At 53.6% G+C, this 18,054-nt stretch overlaps 3 protein-coding genes across 4 annotated transcripts; 2 read left to right on the top strand and 1 right to left on the bottom strand.

The window, feature by feature from the left end:
- The first annotated feature begins 2,909 nt into the window (after nucleotides 1-2,909).
- Nucleotides 2,910-8,048, top strand: SPACA6 (sperm acrosome associated 6). The gene is given in 10 exon segments (XM_027631267.1): nucleotides 2,910-3,031; nucleotides 3,033-3,291; nucleotides 3,813-3,887; nucleotides 4,189-4,257; nucleotides 4,415-4,438; nucleotides 4,525-4,602; nucleotides 5,366-5,469; nucleotides 6,669-6,822; nucleotides 7,109-7,259; nucleotides 7,842-8,048. Coding segments are annotated over 10 exon segments (1,113 nt in total). The 5' UTR covers nucleotides 2,910-2,929; the 3' UTR covers nucleotides 7,939-8,048.
- Nucleotides 6,608-11,748, top strand: LOC113940169 (fibrinogen-like protein 1-like protein). 2 transcript variants are annotated; one of them, XM_027631268.1, is made up of 4 exons: nucleotides 6,608-6,619; nucleotides 8,984-9,378; nucleotides 9,831-9,962; nucleotides 10,544-11,748. In XM_027631268.1, exons 2-4 carry the CDS (start codon nucleotides 9,144-9,146, stop codon nucleotides 11,167-11,169), a joined length of 993 nt encoding a protein of 330 aa, XP_027487069.1. In that variant the 5' UTR covers nucleotides 6,608-6,619; nucleotides 8,984-9,143; the 3' UTR covers nucleotides 11,170-11,748. The 2 variants fall into 2 exon arrangements, with proteins under 2 accessions (XP_027487069.1, XP_027487071.1); XM_027631270.1 differs by lacking the exon at nucleotides 6,608-6,619 and having other exon boundaries at nucleotides 8,151-9,378; nucleotides 9,834-9,962.
- Nucleotides 11,749-13,451: 1,703 nt separating this feature from the next.
- LOC113940171 (fibrinogen-like protein 1-like protein) lies at nucleotides 13,452-16,404 on the bottom strand. The gene is made up of 3 exons (XM_027631272.1): nucleotides 16,205-16,404; nucleotides 15,241-15,360; nucleotides 13,452-14,216 (listed from the first exon to the last, which is right to left on the bottom strand). The coding sequence occupies exons 1-3, from the start codon at nucleotides 16,206-16,208 to the stop codon at nucleotides 13,576-13,578; spliced, it is 765 nt and encodes a 254-aa protein (XP_027487073.1). The 5' UTR covers nucleotides 16,209-16,404; the 3' UTR covers nucleotides 13,452-13,575.
- Between the last annotated feature and the right edge of the window lie 1,650 nt (nucleotides 16,405-18,054).

The raw sequence follows: 18,054 nt of genomic DNA, 5'->3' as shown, positions 1-18,054 counted from the left end.
AATCTGTTCCAAACATGAAAACCTATTCCAGTTGAATTTCAGGAAAATTAAGAAAAAGCTGCACTGTTTAGACTGACATGCAGCATGCAGGGAACAGCGTGGGATTTTTGTGTGCTCGTGTACAGCCAGCTCTGGGCAGGGAAGGGCCCTGCACCGGCCCTAGTCATGGCCCTGCTCCAGGATGGAGGATGGTGGAGGTGTAGCTGTCATTGAAATTCAGGAATAAAGCTCCTTAACAGCACTAGAACATTAGGAAGCAGGCAGTACTTTATTACAGAGCTGGATGACAGTGCCAGCTGTAGGGGGAGAGCCCCACAAGGTGCCACGGGACCAGCACTGGCCTCAAGTCCTGGCCCCAGGGCACAATGTGCTCAGCCTGGTGGCAGAGAGACAGGAGGGAGGAGAAAGGCTGAGGAGCATCAGGGAGCCTGAGGAAGAGAGAGGCTGGTGGGACCAGGCTATGTCTGCATTTTTATTATTTCCTTGTTAAGTTAACCAACTCCTCAAATGCTATTCTTCTCTCTTCTTCGATGTCTGAGTACCGGTTGTTCTCTCCTGTCTCTCTGCTTGGGGACGGTGACGTCTCACGGGCCGGGATGATCTTTATCTGGGTGAGCTGTGGTGCCCAGGAGACGTGCTTGGGCTTGCGGGTCTTGTCTGGCTGTTGCTCCTGTGAGGTGGAAGGGCCTGGAGATGAGGGCAGCAAGTCCCCCAAGACCCCCAGCCCTGCCCTGGGGAGCCCATGGCACAGGCAGGGTCAGCAGGGAGAGCCCCAGTGCCGCCTGCCCCAGCCCGGCTCTGTGCCAGAGCACTGAAGCCCATCCCAAGGGCCAGGAAGTGCTGCCAGTGGCTCAAGCGATGCCCGGGCAGTGAGGGCAGTTCACACCCTAACATCCCTCACAGGAAATCCAGTCTTTCATGGACAGTCATGTAGCTTGAGCCAGGACTCTCCTCCCAGTTCAGAGACTGGGAGTTTGAGGGTTTGTAGAGTCTTTTTGTTGTGGGGTTTTTTGGGTATTTTTTCCCTGCTAAGCAGAATACCCCATTCTCCTGGTGTTTGGAGTGAGAATCTTACAGGGAAAGTAAAAGCACTCAAGAAACCTGAGTTCTGGAATTTTCAGTTCTTCTACAATATTGTGAGAACATCTGTATAAAAGACAGGTCAAGAAATTCAGGTCAAATCAAAAGGATGGAAGTTTCAATGTATCATTCGTGACCGTTGGTTTTCTGAAGGCAATTCTACTTGTACAGAATGTGCCTTTCTAGTAGGCACAAAAGAGGACACACCTTCCCCATATTTAGAATAAGTCCCAGCTATCCATTTTGCCTTCCCAGCAATTTTTTTAAAAGAGTCCATCAAACCACTTTTTTCCTCTGATAGTTAAAATTGCAGCCCAGGGTAGTTTGGGACAGTACAGATCGTGCTGCCTGCTGTGCCTCGGCAGCCAATGGCGGGTTTCTGTCTGGAGTTTAATGGCCTGAGTCCTCCTTTGGAGTCTCTGGTGCCAATGGCTCAGAGATCAGCCCACACCGGGGATAATTTTCCATCCTGCTGCTGGGCAGCACTGCTGAGGCAGCCAGGGATGGAAGGGGCTCTAGGAATTCCCTTCCCAAGTCCAGCTGAAGCTCAGGAAGTTTTCTGCAGCATCTACATCACCTGGCAAGGTCTCCAGCTTTTCCTGGCTTCAACTCAGTTTCTACTCTGCAGGAGATGGTTGGCAAGCATTGAACTGGAGCAGCCTGAGCTGCTGGATCCTCTTGTCACTTTTTGTCATCATGTGCTATGTCAGACACCTGCCATTGGTGGGTCACTATCTGAGTGTTCAGAAACAGGAGAGGGATATAAGTGAAAATTTTTAAGCTGGATGGAAACAGCAGCTTGAATTTATTCAACATTTTGGCACGTGCCAGGGCAGCTCTGACAGCATCCTCTGCCTTTTAGCGATACTGGATAAGCACATGAATCTTCAGTCTCTTACTCATTTTTCACCTGCAGACACCTAAGTGTGTTGTTTCCTGCATCAGCTCTTGTCCCTGTAAAACCAACAGCCTGTCTCTGAGTCTTTTGCTTTGTAGTAAATGATATTATTTATTTCGTAGTTTAGTTCACATACATTTCCCTCTTTCTCTCCCTCCCTGTTTTGGAGAGCTGAGTGGTCTAATAACTTGAAGGTGCACCAAGGGTGTATTCCCCTACTCAAGAATACAGTATAGGAGAGAGGCAGAGTTGTCCCCTCGGGGCACACGTACAAACACCGTGTCCCTGATGGTTGATGGTCCCAGCTGTGTTTGGCAGCGGTGCTGCCATCGCCCTGGGATGGCTCAGTGCTGCAGTTGAAAGGGAAAAGATGACGTGACAGTCAGGGGGGGTCCAAACAGAGCGGTAGCTCAAAGCTATCACAACTTCATTAAGGTGTGCCACCCTTATTTATAGGGTAGCAGGGGAAGGTTCCAGAAACCGGGGAGGAGCATGGGACAGGCAGGAATATAGACCAATCAGAAGGGAAAGGAGGGGATAAGGAAAGAGTGGGAGCCAGTAGGGGAAACATCTGCAATGCAGCAGATTATAACCAATCAGAAAATAGGTAATAAACATGAAGGGAAAACTGTGAAAACATTTGACATAAACCAGGGTACAATACATTTATAACTTTTGTTAACAGTTCTGTTCAGTCCTAGTCTGTAAAATAGTCTCAATCTTCATAACTGAACACTGAATGCTTAGAATCCATGTCCTCCTCTGTCACTGCTTCAGCTATGGTCTCTCACAGCTGCCTTCTCCACCTTGCAAACTTCTCCTTTTCCTCCTCCGTGCTCCCTGCAGCTCAGAGCTTCCAGCTCAGGCTCAGTGCAGGGGTTGCCTGCACGTTTCTTGCTGGGTTCTGCTTACACCTTTGGCTGGTGTGAGCTCCATGTGGCTGCCTCGAGTATGACCTCATGCCTTATCTGGTTCCCTGGTGACCCAGGTGCCCGGGCTCCGCTTTGGAACCCCACTGTTGCCCAAGGAACTTGGCATTTGGGTGCTAGGTCTGGGGGTCATGGGGTGGTGGTGGGTGGCCCTGATGCTGGTGCTGGTCCCCTGGCGCCCTAGAAATGCTGGCTTGTGGCTGTGGGTGGCCCTGGTGCTCTGCCTCCCTGGGGTGCACTCCTGCCTGCTCTGCTTTGGGCCCCCCAAAATGCGGCAACAGCTCTGCCGTGAGATTACTGGGGCCTCTGCCAAGAACCCCAGAAATAAAAAATGCCAAGAGGCCCTTGTTGAGGCTGCTAAACCACTTGCCTCTGTCGCTGTGGGTACGTCATGGGACCCCAGGGACCCCGTACCCAAAAGGGATCCTGCCCAAAAACCTCCATCCGGACTGGCCCTTCTTTTCCATGGGTCCTCTATCCCAAGGGGGACCCCTGCCCTGAACAGCACCCTACAGTCCTCTGGGATTCCCCACTTCAACGAAGGCCCTCACACTGACACTGACCAGGATCCCAGGAAGTTGTGGACCCCAGGGACCCACCCCAGACAAGCATCCTTGGGACTCAGAACCACACCAAGGCCTCCCCAGACCTCATCTGGACCCCAGGGACCTTTGGGAACCCCAGCCCTGCCCAAGACCCTGAGAATCACCCAACCTTTACCGGGGACACACTGGGGACCCCTTGGCCCTACCTAGGACCTTAGGAGTCCTCAGGGATACCTGACCCTTCCCAGTAACCCTAAACCCTGGTCAGAACTCCAGGAATCCCCAGAAACCCTCCAGACCTTACTGAAACTCCACCCCTAATCCTGTATACTGATTCTAGTGTCCCTGTACTGGTTCCAGGGGCGGGACAGCATGACGAACTTCGAGACTTTGTCTTGGATGCTCTGTATTATGTAGAGGAGCAAAAGAACAAGAGTGAGCAGGGGACATGGGACATGGGGCATAGGATGTGGAGGCCTTTAAGGGGCATGGGGTGGAGGTGAAATATGGAGGTCTGGAGGCAGTAAAGGGATAATCGGGGAATCCTGAGGTTATATGGGCTTCAAAGTATACAGTTTCTTGGGGGGCTTGAGGGGGTATTTGGGAATAGATGGGACTCCAGGATGGATATATGGGGTTGAGGTGAGTTGTACGGGGGATCTGTGGTATCTGGGAAGGGTTTATGGGGATGCTGGGGAGGACACATTGTCTCATTTGGACATCCTGGTCACCCCAGAGCCCCTTAACAAGTCCCTGCAGGAAGCTGTCGACACAATCTGGGTGAAGCTGAGCCGGATGACGAAAGGTATGAGGCCAGTAGGGATCCCCACCCTGGGAACCCCAGTCCAAGAGATACTCCCAGGGACTCCATCTGGGCTGGACAAGGGCTGAGCCCTGACAGTTCATCGTAAGGATGTGAGTCCCCGGTGTTCCCCAGTCTAACGCTGCTTCCTCTCCACCAGTTCCAGCCTGCATCCCACCCTGTGGTGAGTGCCTCTCCCCTTGTCTTGCCCTTCCTTGTCCCCTAGTACATCTCCCACTCCCCTGGGACCACCAAGTCTCTCTTTCCCAGGACTCCAGCCAGATGCCCGTGTCTTCCAGTGTGCTACCTGCCACTTTGCGGACTGCGAGTTTCCCCTGGACTGCCCAGGTATGGGACCATGCCAGGTTGTTGCATTAAGAGTAAGGAAATCTTCCCCAGCTTACCCCGTTTCTTAGGTTATTTTTATACTATTTTTAATATTTTGGTGGAGCTTGAGTGACTCCAGTCATGCCTTTGGTGCTGACTGGGGGCAGATGGTATCGCTTTGCTTTTAAAGGTCCAGGCTAGAAAGATGCAGAGCATGCACTCAGCGAGGAGTAGTTGTACATTGAGGGTGGGTAGCTGTTGAGATGGAGGTGTGTCTGGTGTTATAATGAGATGATAATAAGCAAAGTACCTCAGAAGGACAGGATTTCACCACAAAATTAAGCAATTGCTGGCTCAGCAACTGATATTCTGAATGGAACGGGATATTACCTCTTATTTGGCAAATGCCATGTGTTGTATCAGCCCCACTGAGTTCCCAGACCTGCTGTGAACCCAACATGTGTAAAGTGATCCTTAAGTACCAACTACATTCTACTCTGGAATTCTACAACTTTCTTTAGGGTGTGGATGTAACTTTAGTCTCAATAATTTTCCCCCAGTAATTTTTCCACACAGACCCAGGCACCCAGGCTGGGCTCACCTCCCCCCCGGAGCTGGGTACCCCCAGGGCTCTGGAGACACCCCGCATTTCTCACCTGTGCTCCCACCCTGAGTGCACCTGCCAAGGTGTTCAGCTGCCCATCCCTGCAGCCAGCACAGGAGCACCATCACCTCTGTCAGGACACACCCAGATGTGAGCTCACGTGCCTGGCAATGCTCCCAGTGCAGGACCTGCAGACCTACACGGATGAGACCATCGTGCTGCTCTGTGATGTGCCCTTCTCCTTCCCTGGCAACCTGCCCGTCACCTGGATGTTTGTCCCAAATGTGAGTTGCACGTGAGCGTGGAAGGGTGTGAGTAGACATTCTGCATTCTGGGGAGGGCTGGGCACGGGTAGCCAGGCCTGCACACACACACAGCTCTTTGCTTGGCATGAGATCTCTCACGGGTACTGCTGCCACCATGTGCTGGAAGTAGCAGCTGTGAAAGCACACACAGGGGGCAGGTCACTCGTGTGTTTGCAGGTCCATGTGTGCACATGTAGAGTCATAAAATTACAGGATGGTTTGGGTTGGAAGTGACCTTAAAGCTCATCTCATTCCACCCGCTGCAGTGGGTAGGGACACCTTCCTCTAGACAAGGTTGCTCCAAGCCCCATCCATCCTGGTCTAACTGAACAAGTTATGTTTCTTTAAAAAGGAGCCTATGCATCAGTGAGGGAGAATGTTGAGGTGATTTTAGATAATGGATGACGGGTAAGCTCTGGGCGATGTCCATGTGTTAGAAAAACAAATTAAAAATTTTGGTATACTTTCGTGTTCCCAGACCTGGAGGGGGAAGTTAACAAACCCTGGAAGAGAAATTTACTGTTGAGAACTGAACACCAGGATTGCAGAATTTATAAAGCACAAAGACATGTTACATAAACCAGAGATGCCCTGTCTGGGAAAAAGATAATTAAAAGACTGAAAATGTGGACTAATTAACATGAAAAGCAAGAAATCCATAACCAATAGAATAATAATTCGTGAAGAGAACTATATAACATGTAAGCCAATGAACACTAATTCTTTTGTTTGCTATAATGTATAAATAGTTAAAAGTTTTCATGACTGATGTGAATGTGAAGCGATACCCGTGTACCTCAGCGCTGAATAATGTCGGCTTTCTGATTAGAGTGTTCATTTCCTGGGTTTTGGTGACACTGGGTTTGAACACTCAGGAATAGGTGAAGCCACAGCTTCTCTGGACAACCTGTGCCAGGGCCTCACCACCCCCACAGGGAAGAACTCCTTCCCACATGTGCAGGAAATGACTTTTGTGTCCACTGTGGTTGTGCATCCCTGTGTGCACACATGGGGCACAAGGAGAGTCTGTGGGACAGGAGGTATGTCCACGTGCACCAGCACAAGAAGCATGAAGGGGACATGTCAAGCACGTGCAGGACACGGGTGCCTTTGTATGCACACGTGTGCTGTCTCATGTACCTCGTGGGCTGTGCTGACGGATCCCCCCCACGCCCCAGCTGCGCACACAGGACATGTCGCTGTTCAAGGAGCTGAAGGGGAATCCAGAGAACCCCTCCAGCCTGACCATCGAGGAGCCCGCTCCAGGAACTGTTGCCTGTCGCCTGGGGGAAGTTTCCAAGCCCTTTGCCCGCAAGTTCTTTTACCTCAACGGTGAGCCCAGACACCTGAGTGCCCTGGGGGCAGGGAGCAATTATGGGAGGGAGCTGAACCCCAGACACCCGGGTCCGTGGGATGGGCGTGCTTGGGGGTGTGGGCAGGGTGCCAGGATGTGTCAGTTCATGGTGGACAGGTGAACTGGAGCAGGTGTTCCCTGATCCCTGGCTCCTCTGGGGGCGGTGGGGAATGTGGATTGGAGCGGGGACCCCCAGACAGTGAGGTCTGTGGCTGGGGCAGGTGCAGCAGGGCCCCGTGACCTGAGGTGCTGGTGTCCCTACAGTGTCAGAGGGGAGCGTGGAGGAAGAGAGAGGGCTCCAGGCTGTGTTCAGTGCTGTGCTGCACTGGCTCCACAATGAGACCCCCCTGGTCCCCACACCAACAATGGGGCTGGCACTGGGAGTTGCCTCCATGGCACTTGTGCTGCTGCTGGTGTGAGTATTGCTGACCTGGTAATCTGTACCCTCAAAGTCCCCATGGCTTCTGGGGTCCCTCGCAGAGCAGCAAGGGACTCCCAAACCCCACTGGATTCTCAGTCACTTGGGATTCCCTCCAAGTGGGAGGGGACCCAGGTGTCCAAAGATGGGCTATAGACTGCCAGGACTCCTAAACTCACAGGGTCCTCCATGTCCCCGGGACTCCCATTGTCCTCTGGCCCATTCCAGGATCTCTCCCTTATACCTGGGATCACTCCAGGCTGCCTTGCTTCCCACAGATTCCCTAGTTGCCCCTGAAACCCTGCAACTTTTCCATGTTTTCCCTAGAATCCCCACTGTCCCTTTGGGTGCCCCAGTTACAGTCAGTTGTCCCAGTTGCCCTCAGGGTCCCATTCCTTTACCCTCAGGGTCCCATTCCTTTACCCTCAGAGCCATCAGTTGCTCCAAGGGCCCCCCAGTTGCCCCTTGAGCCCCCCAGATGCCCCATGTGTACCCATTGCCATCCCCACATCCCCTGATGGAAATATAGGGTGTCCTCCCTGCTTCCCCTCTTTCTTCATCCCTCCTTCTGTCTCCCAGGGCCCTGTGGCAATGTGCCCGCTGGACATCCCGCAGGCGTGAACAACAGGGTACCCTGGAGGATTCCAGATCCCCGGATTCACCCTTGGGACCTTAACACATGGATTCATCCCCGAGGACCAACATTTCTGCATTTGTTTTTTTCGTGCTGGTTGTGCAAATGGGAACAAGTCTAGAAACAGAAATACAGAGTTCTGAAAATCTGGATTATGCTGGTGGTAGAAATCTGGGGTTCTTTGACTTGCAGACAGAAAAACTGGGTACCAGGCAGCATTTTCCTTTTCGTGGGTGGACATTCCAGCTGCAGTTGGAGCTGTAGAGCTATCAGTGCTTGTGATGGTGATGGTGGAGGAGCCCAAGCTGTGGACCCCAGGCTGCAGCCCAGCCTGTCCTGCCTTGTGGGGTCCTCCTGCAGGTGTCCTCCATTTCCCTCTGTGTGCACCCAGATCTCCTCTGTTTCCTTCATCAAATACTCAGATCTTCTCTGTTCTTTCTAGTGTCTGCTTGGTGCTGACGTCTCCCCTCTGGGCACACTCACATCCCTCTTTTTCATGACAAGTACCCTCAGATTCCATCCATTACCCTCCATTGGTGATCAAATCCCACTGTCCATTCTGTAGGTGTTCAGTTCCTATGGGTTCCATGATGATGTCCCTCCCAGCCCCTCTGTGTACCCTCATTTCCCTCCACTTTCCCTCCATGCACACTTAGGTCCCCTCCGTTCCCCTCACGCTCAGATTCCTGTTACTTGCCTTCCATCCACCCGGTTTCATTCCAGTCCTGGGCAGACACTTGCTTTCCTTTGTAGCCATCATCCTGCATGACCAGTCCCCCAAACCCAGTGCCCAGAGGCCACAGCTGTCTCATCTGCCTTACAGAAATCTTTCATCAAGGCCATTCAGCTGCCTTCTTGCAGGTTAGGACTGTGGCCCACGGGTGAGTCGAGACTCCCTCTACTTCCCTTAGATGGAAACCCCTCTGCCTGTGTCCTGTGCTCCAGAATACACCAGCTGCTCCAAACACTGTCACACAACTCCCTGGAAGTCTTGGGGCCCCACCCAGAACTGGGCTTGACAGGAGCAGATTAAACAAGAGCCCCTTGACCTGGCAGCACCTGCTGCAGTGGTGGGAGGCAGGGACAGCCCCGTGTTTGCTCTCCACCTGGCTGGTGACTGTGGCGTTTGAGTGTTTGTTCACTGAGCTGCACTCTTCAAAGTTCCCAAATATGCTTGTTACCAGGGGAAATTCCATCCAAGTCACTAAGCACTCACAGAAGAGACCATTCCAAGGATTCTTGCTGGTATGGGGATTATTTTCTTTGCAGCTCAGGGACCTGTGCACTCAGAACCACAGGCACCTCCACCTCAGCTGGTATTTTCTGAGGGCATGAAGGAAACCAACCTGATCTCCTCCTCCAGGAGAAAAGGGGGGCAGGACCCACTCAGCCCGCCCACTGCAGGAGGCACTACAAATGCCTCTGTGCAACCAGCTGCTCCAGAGCTCTGTGCTCCAAGAGCATTCCCACCTGGAGCCATGGGTGAGTACAGGGCTGGGAAGAGGGGGGGTCCTTGCCAGCAGTGGGGGGAGCACAGGTAGGGCAGCCCAGCAATAGGGAGAGGCTCCATGCACACTGATGGGGAGCAGTGGCACCAGTGCCCTCCTGGGAGCACCAGCAGCTTGTCCCCTGCCTTCTGGCTCACCCCAGCCAGTCCCCTGCTCCAGGGGCCAGGAGTGAAACTTGGCTTAGTCGACTGTTGGGTGCTTTGCTCCACCCAAAACTACCCCGTGCTTGACAGGGGAAAGGCAAGGTTGTCTACCCCTTGGGCAAGCCTTCCAGCTTGCAGGAAGCAGCCTGATGCTGCCCAGCATTCTTGGTGCTCTCCTGCACCTCACAGGGTCATGTTAACTGCGGTGCTGGAGCCATGGGATGTCCAGTCTCTCTGCAGAGAGGGTCCTGTTTCATCTTTTCTCCGTCTTGTCCCTTTCTAGCAGCCCAGTGCCTTCTGCTCCTTGCTTCCCTGCTGCTTTTGGCTGCTCCAGGCCACTGTGTGCATACAGAAACCCTAAACATCTTCAAGAAATCTCCCTCCAATGCTTCGGTGAATGCTCTGAAGAAAACCAGTAGGTAGCATCCCATGGGCATCTGGTGTGGTGTGCTTGTGTACAGCCAGCTCTGGGTGGGAAAAGGCCCTGAACTATCCCTAAGCCTGGCCCTGCTCTGGGATGGAGGATGGTGGAAATGTACCTAGTGCAGGCTGCAGTGTGTGTGTGTGCACTGTGCAGGCTGGGGGGGTGGCTGTGTCTGCTTGAAGGGGTCATTTTTCTGCTGTTCCCTCAGTCACAGGCAGGGGCAAGGTCCTCTTCGCCTTCCTCCCAGCATGACCCTGTTGTAGTGGCACAACCCCTTTTTCAGGAGACCTAGAGGAGCCCTTTAGTGCCCATATTCAGTCTCTTTGCCTCGTACCAGCATAGCCCAGTGGGTCTGAGACCTTTCACTGGGGCTTATTCCTGTTGGTGTTCCATATTGAAAAGGAACAGAGGGTCGAGGCCAACCCACTCTCACCTCCAGACCTCTCTAGACTGGGAGAGCTGATTATCCCCCAGGTGCTATGGCGAGATGTCCCTCTCTCCCACCCCAGGGTGAGACAAGGTCTTCTCCTGTTGTACTGGCTTTTGTTCAGTCCCCTTCTGTCCTGCTCCAGGTTGGCCCAGGGACTGCAGTGAGGTCCCTGATGGCAGCCCCAGCGGTGTCTACATCATCCAGCCCTCAGGATTGCACCCCATCATGGTGTACTGTGAGATGGGTGGAGATGGGGGCTGGACTGTGATCCAGAGGAACCGGCAGGACACGGATATCACCTGGAACGAGTCCTGGAGCACCTACAAGCACGGCTTTGGGAATGTGCACACCGAGTACTGGCTGGGCACTGAGAACATCCACCAGATCACCAGGCAGAAGGTCTACCAGGTCAGGTTTGTCATCTGGGATGCTTCAAACAACAAGAGGTTTGCAGACTACAACCTGTTCAGCCTGGACGATGAGTCCCAGGGCTACCGGCTGAGGCTGGGAGCGCACTCGGGGACGGCAGAGGATGCCATGGATTCAGATAATCCCAGGAAAGTGCACAACAACATGAAGTTCTCCACAAAGGATCGGGACCAGGACACTTACAGAGGGAACTGTGCCTCCCGCTACGGGGGCGGGTGGTGGTACTCGGCGTGTTACTCCGTGCGGCTGAACGTCAAGGGGAGCATCACGTGGGGCAGGCTGTGCAAGGGGAACTGCAAAGCCTCTGCCATCCTCATCAAACCAGCTCCCTACCACTAGAACTCCTTCCCTCTTCTGTCCCCCCTGGGCACATGGCCAGGCCAGCGCCCTGCTGGGGCCTGTTTGATGACGGGGGCTGGGGGTGAGTAGGGTTGTTCCTCTATATCAAAGAGCTGCTTTGTTTTCCTCTTACCCTGAAAAGTAGCAAAGTTCCCTGCTCTGTCTTTGGCCATTCACCTGCGGTGGGTTTTGAAGGATCATTATTAGCACACGTGTTTATAAACACTTCCATGTCCAAGCATTTTCCTTCTGGGGACAAAACTGTGCTCAGAAGCTTAAAACCCTCCTGGTCCAGCAAGGTCTTACTCTCTTTCTGCTTTGTGGGTATAGATGTTTTCAGTAGAAAAATATCCATCACTAGCTAACCTGACCTACACTGCACTGAGCCCAGGGCAGGCTGTACCTGCACCACAACCCTGCTGCAGTCTGTATTCATCCTGCCAAATAAAATCACTTTCAGATCTGCATAGGTGTCCTTCATTTGTTTGGGAACTCCTTGCAACTGCTCCCAGTTTCCTGCCAGGAGCAGACCTGAGGCTCCTGGTGCAGCAGGAAACTGTTTTCAAAGGGGAATTTTTTCATGAGACTCAGGCGGGGAATTAAAGACAAAACTTTCACTTTATGAAGAGAGTTGGATTCCAAGGTGGGGATCTTGCAAATAGGGAATGCAGTAGCACGTGATCAGTAGCAAGCACTGAGGGTGGGAGGGAAGCATCAGGTCAGTTGAGCCCTGCCAGCCATGACCTGGAGCTCACCAGAGGCCAGAGGCCAGGCCAACATCATCCTGCCTTATTAACCTTGTGAACAGTGGGAGGGAAATGGGAGAGTGAACGGGCAAGAAAGGAACAACAGCACTGCAAGGCCACACAGCAGCCATGGTCAGTATGTCTGGGCATGTGTAAGATCCAAGCCTGACGTGCAGGGATCCCACAGTTTCAAGTTTTTGGATCAGCTTGGGTCTTTATGGGCTTGCTCCAATGTGGTGATTTCTCCATGCACTGGACAGCTCAGCAGTGCCTGTGATGTGGTCTCCCAGTACTGAGTAGAAGGAGTCTCCCAGTGCTGGGAGATGTCTTGCTGGCTGCCCTCTTGCTAGCAGAGCCCAGGAATGCAGCTCAGCATCACTCAGGGTCAGAGTGCTGTTTTCCAGCAGCCCAAAGCCCTTCTGTCCAGCCTCTCCCCTCACATTAGGTTGTACATCCAGGCCAGAGCACCAATAACTTTTTAAACCAGCAGACATATCTCTCAGCCCAGAAATGTTACTCTCAAGTCAGCTCCAACTGGGAAGCCTTTCTCAACCAGCAGCACCCTCACATACCCCCATCTCCCCATGCAGCAGTGCTGCCTGCCTTCAAGTGCCACCAGGGCAGCCAAGGAATGCTCCTCAGGAACTCCATAGCTCCTCAGGAACACAGCACTGCCCATAGCTCTGCAGGGTGTCCTGGAACTTGGGTCACAGACCTTGCTTGGCTCCAGAGCCCCATGTTGTTCAGCATTCCCAGCCACAAACCTTGCTCAAGCTCAGCTTTTCTCCCAAAGACTGAGGAGAGGAACCATGGGTTTTTTCAAGCCCAAAGTTAAAACTTTCCTCCATTCCAAGGGAGCTCCACAGACACATTTCCCCTTGGCTGCAGGGAACAATGGGACTGACTGACACACATTGCTCACACCCTCAGGGGAGCCCACTGCCCTCTGCACACTCCAAGCTGTGGTGGTTTCTTCCCTTTCCTAGCACAGAGCAACCACCTAGCCATGGACAGTGGCAAACTGTGAGTGAGGGGTTTGCAAGGTATGGGCTCTGCTGGTCCTGTTGACTAATTGTAGCCTTACAGCCACGGTCCAGTGCTCAGTGACTGGAACAAATAAATTGGAAGGAATATTGCCTAACACACTTTAATTTTCCCCAGGTCTGCCTCCCTGAAGGCTGGACAGAGAGATCCCCCCACACCTGTGTGCAGGCAGACACGAGGCAGCACAGTCTGGCTCCAGGGTTTATTGCAGCTGATTCCTCCCACCGTGGGTAGCAGAGCTGTAGGGGGAGCAGGGCCCAGGGTGGGAACGGGGCCTGAGCAAAGCGGGGTCCACTGACTGCGTGGGGCAGGGAACTGGCACCGTGTACCCCTCCCCAGGACGGGGGCGGGTGCACCCACCCCAAACCAGTGCCTGTGCCCCAGTGCCAGCCAGCACCGCGGCACTGGGAGGAGCTGCCCGTGTGCCCAGGGTTCCAGGCGACGGCTCCTGGACCCCAAAGCTGCTGTGTTTCAGCTGGTGAGGGTGCAGGAGCTGTGGGCAGAGCAGGACGTGCACTGGGACTCGCAGGGGACAGTGGGCAGGCACGGGAACGGGGCACTGAGCTGGGGATGGTGGCACCCCCCCACTGCCAGGGTTCTGGGCGCTGCAGCAGGGTCAGCACACATCTGTGGGTTTGACCAGGATGAGGGAGGATGCGCAGTCACCGCTGTCGCAGAATCCCGGCCAAACGATGTAGTTTTTGGCATTGAGCAGGACGTTCTGGCACCTGTTGTACCACCACCCCCCATAGCTCTTGGCGCAGTTCCCGCTGTACTGGTCCTGGTCCTTGTCAACAGTGCTGAACTTCATGTTGTCATGAATGCCCCCCTTCTTGGGGTGGTAGAGGGTCAGGTAATCGTCCCCATCGCCAGAATGCCGGCCCAGCCTCAGTGGGTACCCGCTGTCCTCGCTCTCCACCCTGAAGATGTCGTACTCGGCGAAGTGGGTGACGTTGGTTTTGTCCCGCACGACGAAACGCACCTTGTAGGTGCCCTGCTGGGTCAGCAGGTGCAGGTACTCGGTGCCCAGCCAGTAATCGGCGTGCACGTTCCCGAAGCCGTACTTGTAGGTGGTCCAGGATTGCTTCCAGTTGAGCTCAGTGTCGTGAGAGTTTCTCTGGACAACAGTCCAGCCCTTGCCTTCGGTGTCCATGTCGCACCAGACCACGCGCGGGGGGGACCGAGCCGGCTGGATGACGTACACCCCGCTGGGGCTGTTCTTGCGGAGGCGGCTGCAGTCTGGGGGGAACCCTGAGGCTGCAGCAACAAACACGGGTTGAGGTGGGAGAGAGAAGGATCATGAGTCTGTCAGGGCAACAAGGTGCTCCTGTAGGGCAGTGAGAACTCAGGACAAAAAGGGGTGGTTCTGCCTGTGGCTTTTTCATTGGCTCATCCTTGGGGAACCCAGAAAGTCTCTCTAAGCCAGTGACCTCTGTAAGAGCCCTGGAATCTATTTCTCATGGTTTGCTGTTTTATTTGGAGCCTTCGTTGGACATCACTGGCATCTGGCCAAGGAAAGAAGGGGAAAAACTCTTCCAGATGCCAGTGGTGTCCTTCAAGTATATCTGGCCTACACACGACATCCTTGATATATTGAGACACAGCTCTTGCAAGGACCAGAAGTGTCCAAAATGCTCCACTGGATGGCGATATGTAGTGAGAGTTTATGTTATCCCTGGGGGTCATGGCATTGAAAAAGAGGGCTTAGTTCTGCCGTGGTCTCATAGGGATCTCTTCTCCCAGCTTGTTACAGTTTATCTGATCTGTCATGACTTACTGGACAAACTAATTTACTATCTAATTCGTTTTTCTTGGTTTGTGTCTGATAGGAGACAATTTGCCATGGGTAATTCCAATTCAACCCCTGAAAATCTGTTTTACTCAGGTCTTGCAGGAACTGTAACCCTCCCTTGCAGGGAGTAAGGGAATGCTCCTCATCCAACAAGAGCAAAACAAAAAAACAAATAGCTGGGAGGATCTCTCCTAGAACTGAGGTTCACAGTCATGGCAGAGCAACCCTGCCAAGGTGTTTGGGCAGGAACCTGTTGGTTTCAGCATAGAACCACCAAAGGGGTGAGGGTGGCTTGGCAGGAGTCAGGCTGTACAAGCCACGGCCCCGGGGGTTGTGTGTGTGAGGGGTTCCTGTGCTGTGCATCTCCCTGGGTGTTTGCTGGCCTTCCCTAGCACACAGCAGACCCAAGAGTCAGCGCTGAGCCAGGGAGACCCCATCCTGCTCTGTCCCTCGGTGCCCAGCCCGCATCCCCCACTGACCCCTACTCACCGCTCCGGGGGCTGGCAGTGGGTACGGCTGGGCCGGCACTGGCACAGAGGAGAAGCATCGCCACCACGGTGGGCAGGAGGACAAGGTCCCGGTGGAGCTGGTGTGTCCCAGCCTGGAGCCCTGGGGAGGAAAGTGCCCATCACCACCAGGATCCCTGGGCAGCCCCCGGGATGCTCAGAGCAGGGAAGGCAGAGCCAGGGCTCAGTCAGGAGCAAGGGGCTCCCAGGGTGGTGGGAACTGCAGCTCCAGGGCAGGCTCTGCCCTGCAGGGTTGAAGCAAGGTGAGAAATGGCTCTGTCACCTCCTGATCAGCTCCTTCCCTACACCACACAGCAACCTGCAGCTTGTTCTCAGAACCTACAGGCCAAGAGAGTGCACTGACACAGGTGGATCAGTAGCTTGCCGGGTGGGGAGGAATCACAAGAAACAGCTCCTTTTGGAGTAATCATGCTTATTTCTTTTATATAAGCCACTCCAGCCAAATCACAGATAGAAGGAAACTAAGCCAAAGGATGGGTCCTACTGCCCAGGTGCCAGCTCCCAAGCAGACAGGAGAAGTCTCTTGGGCCCCCACAGGGACACAAACCCAAAGCCTTTGTGCTGACCACCAGCACCCCTCTGCATCCTGCACTCGCTCGGCTCCTGGGGGAGATGCCACCATGCCAGGGGCAGGATCCCTGTGCAGCCACACGTGCCACATGCATTGGTTGGGAAGGGAAAGGACCAAGGTGAAACCTAGGTCTCCACCTTAACCTCCATGGGAACACATGGCACAGGTACCCCAGGGCAGGCACAGGCTGGCACCAAGCGTGTGTGTTGTTTGGAGCTTTGGTCTGGCATCCCTCCTGCTCCCAGCGTGCTGGCGTCCTGCTCATCCTCTCTGTGCCTTTGCATACTCACCCCGTCAGGTCTCGTTTGAGCCCAGCACCACACAGGAGTGAGGTGTCCCTGGGCAGGTCACTCACCCATCACGACAGCACAGCTGCACAGAGAGCAGGAACCCGGCGGTGCACCCTCCCATGCCGAGCTGTCCACGCCGACTTTATAGGCACTGCACACACCCACGTGTGTTCACACTCAGCAGCTGTAGAGGCACTTGCAGATTGTGACTCGAGCAGTTTCCAGATCCCATGACAGCAGAGCTGAGGGGAGGAAGGCACGCCCTTCCAGCCAGAGAGGTACAGAATAACCCCCTGCATGCTGAGGGATTTCAGTTATTGACTGTCCCTACACAAACACTACATGTGAATTGCCCGCCTGGAGCAAATTCTGGAGAGCCAGGATCAAAGTGAAGTGGAGAGACCCAGCTGTTTAAGGACATACACACAGAAACCAGCAAAGGAGGAGAGGTCTCCTGTGTGCCCCGTCCCAAAGGTGACCTTGGAAAGGTGAGGACAGGTCCTCGAGAGAGGTGCCAGCTTGCTAAGTCTCCGCTGGCAGGTTTTAGGATCAGCATTGGGCTGGAGCCACTGTCCAGCAGCCAGAGCCACTGTAGACACAGTGTTCCCTGGTACCCCAGTCTGTGTGCTCCTAGCAAGGGCTCCAGGTAACAAACAGGTGCCTGTGGGTCCCTTTGCCAGTCTCCTTCCCAGTCCCTGTCTTTGGTCTGGTAAGACCCTGCAGATCCACCCCCAGCCCCAGAAACATCAACCTGGAGTTGTGCTGTCTATGGTAGCAAAATGCTTTCAGGACAGACACTTTGGGAGGGCTGTTGTTCATACCAGGAGGTGCAGGCAGCTCCATCACCTTGTCAAATTTAAGAGGATAAAGATGTGACCCTTCTACTTTCTTCTCCTGTGTTGGTTTCTGACCAAAAGTCTTCTTCTGGCACAGCTCCACACTTGCTGTTCAAAGCAAGTCGAGTTCAAGATGAAGCTCCCACCAAACTCTCTGTACTGTGGGAGCCCACATCAAGCAGTGCCACTTGCAGGTCTTGATGGACAGCAGCATCCAGACCTCTCCAAGGTAAGACATCCCTGGTAAGGAATTCCTGGAGGGACAGGACAAGAGAAAGTGGCGTCAAGTTGCACCAAGGGAGGTTTAGATTGGATATTAGGAAAATTTCTTCATGGGAAGGGTTGTCAAGCACTGGAACAAGTTGCCCAGAGCAGTGGTGGAGTCACCACCCCTGGAAGTGTTCAAAAAACATGTGGATGTGGCATTTGAGGACATGGTTTAGTGGTGAATATGGTGGTGCTGGGTTGACATTTGAACTTAATCTTAGAGGTCTTTTCCACCTTAACAATTCTGTGATCCTGTGATCAACTTCCATCTGAACCCTTCGATGTCACCCTTGCTTGCTTGATGAGAGGCTGGGAGCCCTTGTCCACAGTCTCATTTAGTTTGGGAGAATGATAAAATCTTATGGAGTTTATGGAGGGAGAAGGGCCCAAGCTGCTCAGGGAAGAACCCTTTCTGGGGGACAGGGGAAGTGAGGGATTTAAGGGCTCCCATGAGCTTCCCCAAAGCTAATATAGCACCTAGAGGTGCCTGTGCCAGGACTCACAGGCCGGCTGCTGCTGGGATCACTGTTGGCAGCAGGAACACAGGCCCCACGGGAGTTGGACTCAGTGATCCTGATGAGTCCCTGCCAACACAGCATGTTCTATGATTCCTTGATTCTATGGAGAGGAAGTCAAAGCAGTGGCCAAAGCAGCAATGAATGACTTGAATGGGCTGTTTAGATTCACATCTGGATCAGTTGTAGTGTCAAGGAGTAGAGGTCCCACAACTTCTCTTTGGGTTTTTTCAGGTTTTGAATATCCTTGGGCTGATTTTTTTTTAATATGTATAATTTCCTCCTGTCCCTTATGTC

The sequence above is a fragment of the Corapipo altera genome, unplaced genomic scaffold (assembly GCF_003945725.1).
Source record: "Corapipo altera isolate COAL_440 unplaced genomic scaffold, ASM394572v1 61488, whole genome shotgun sequence".
NCBI lineage: Eukaryota > Metazoa > Chordata > Aves > Passeriformes > Pipridae > Corapipo > Corapipo altera.
Note: the sequence above shows the minus strand (reverse complement) of the source record. Positions and strands in the feature narration are given on the sequence as shown.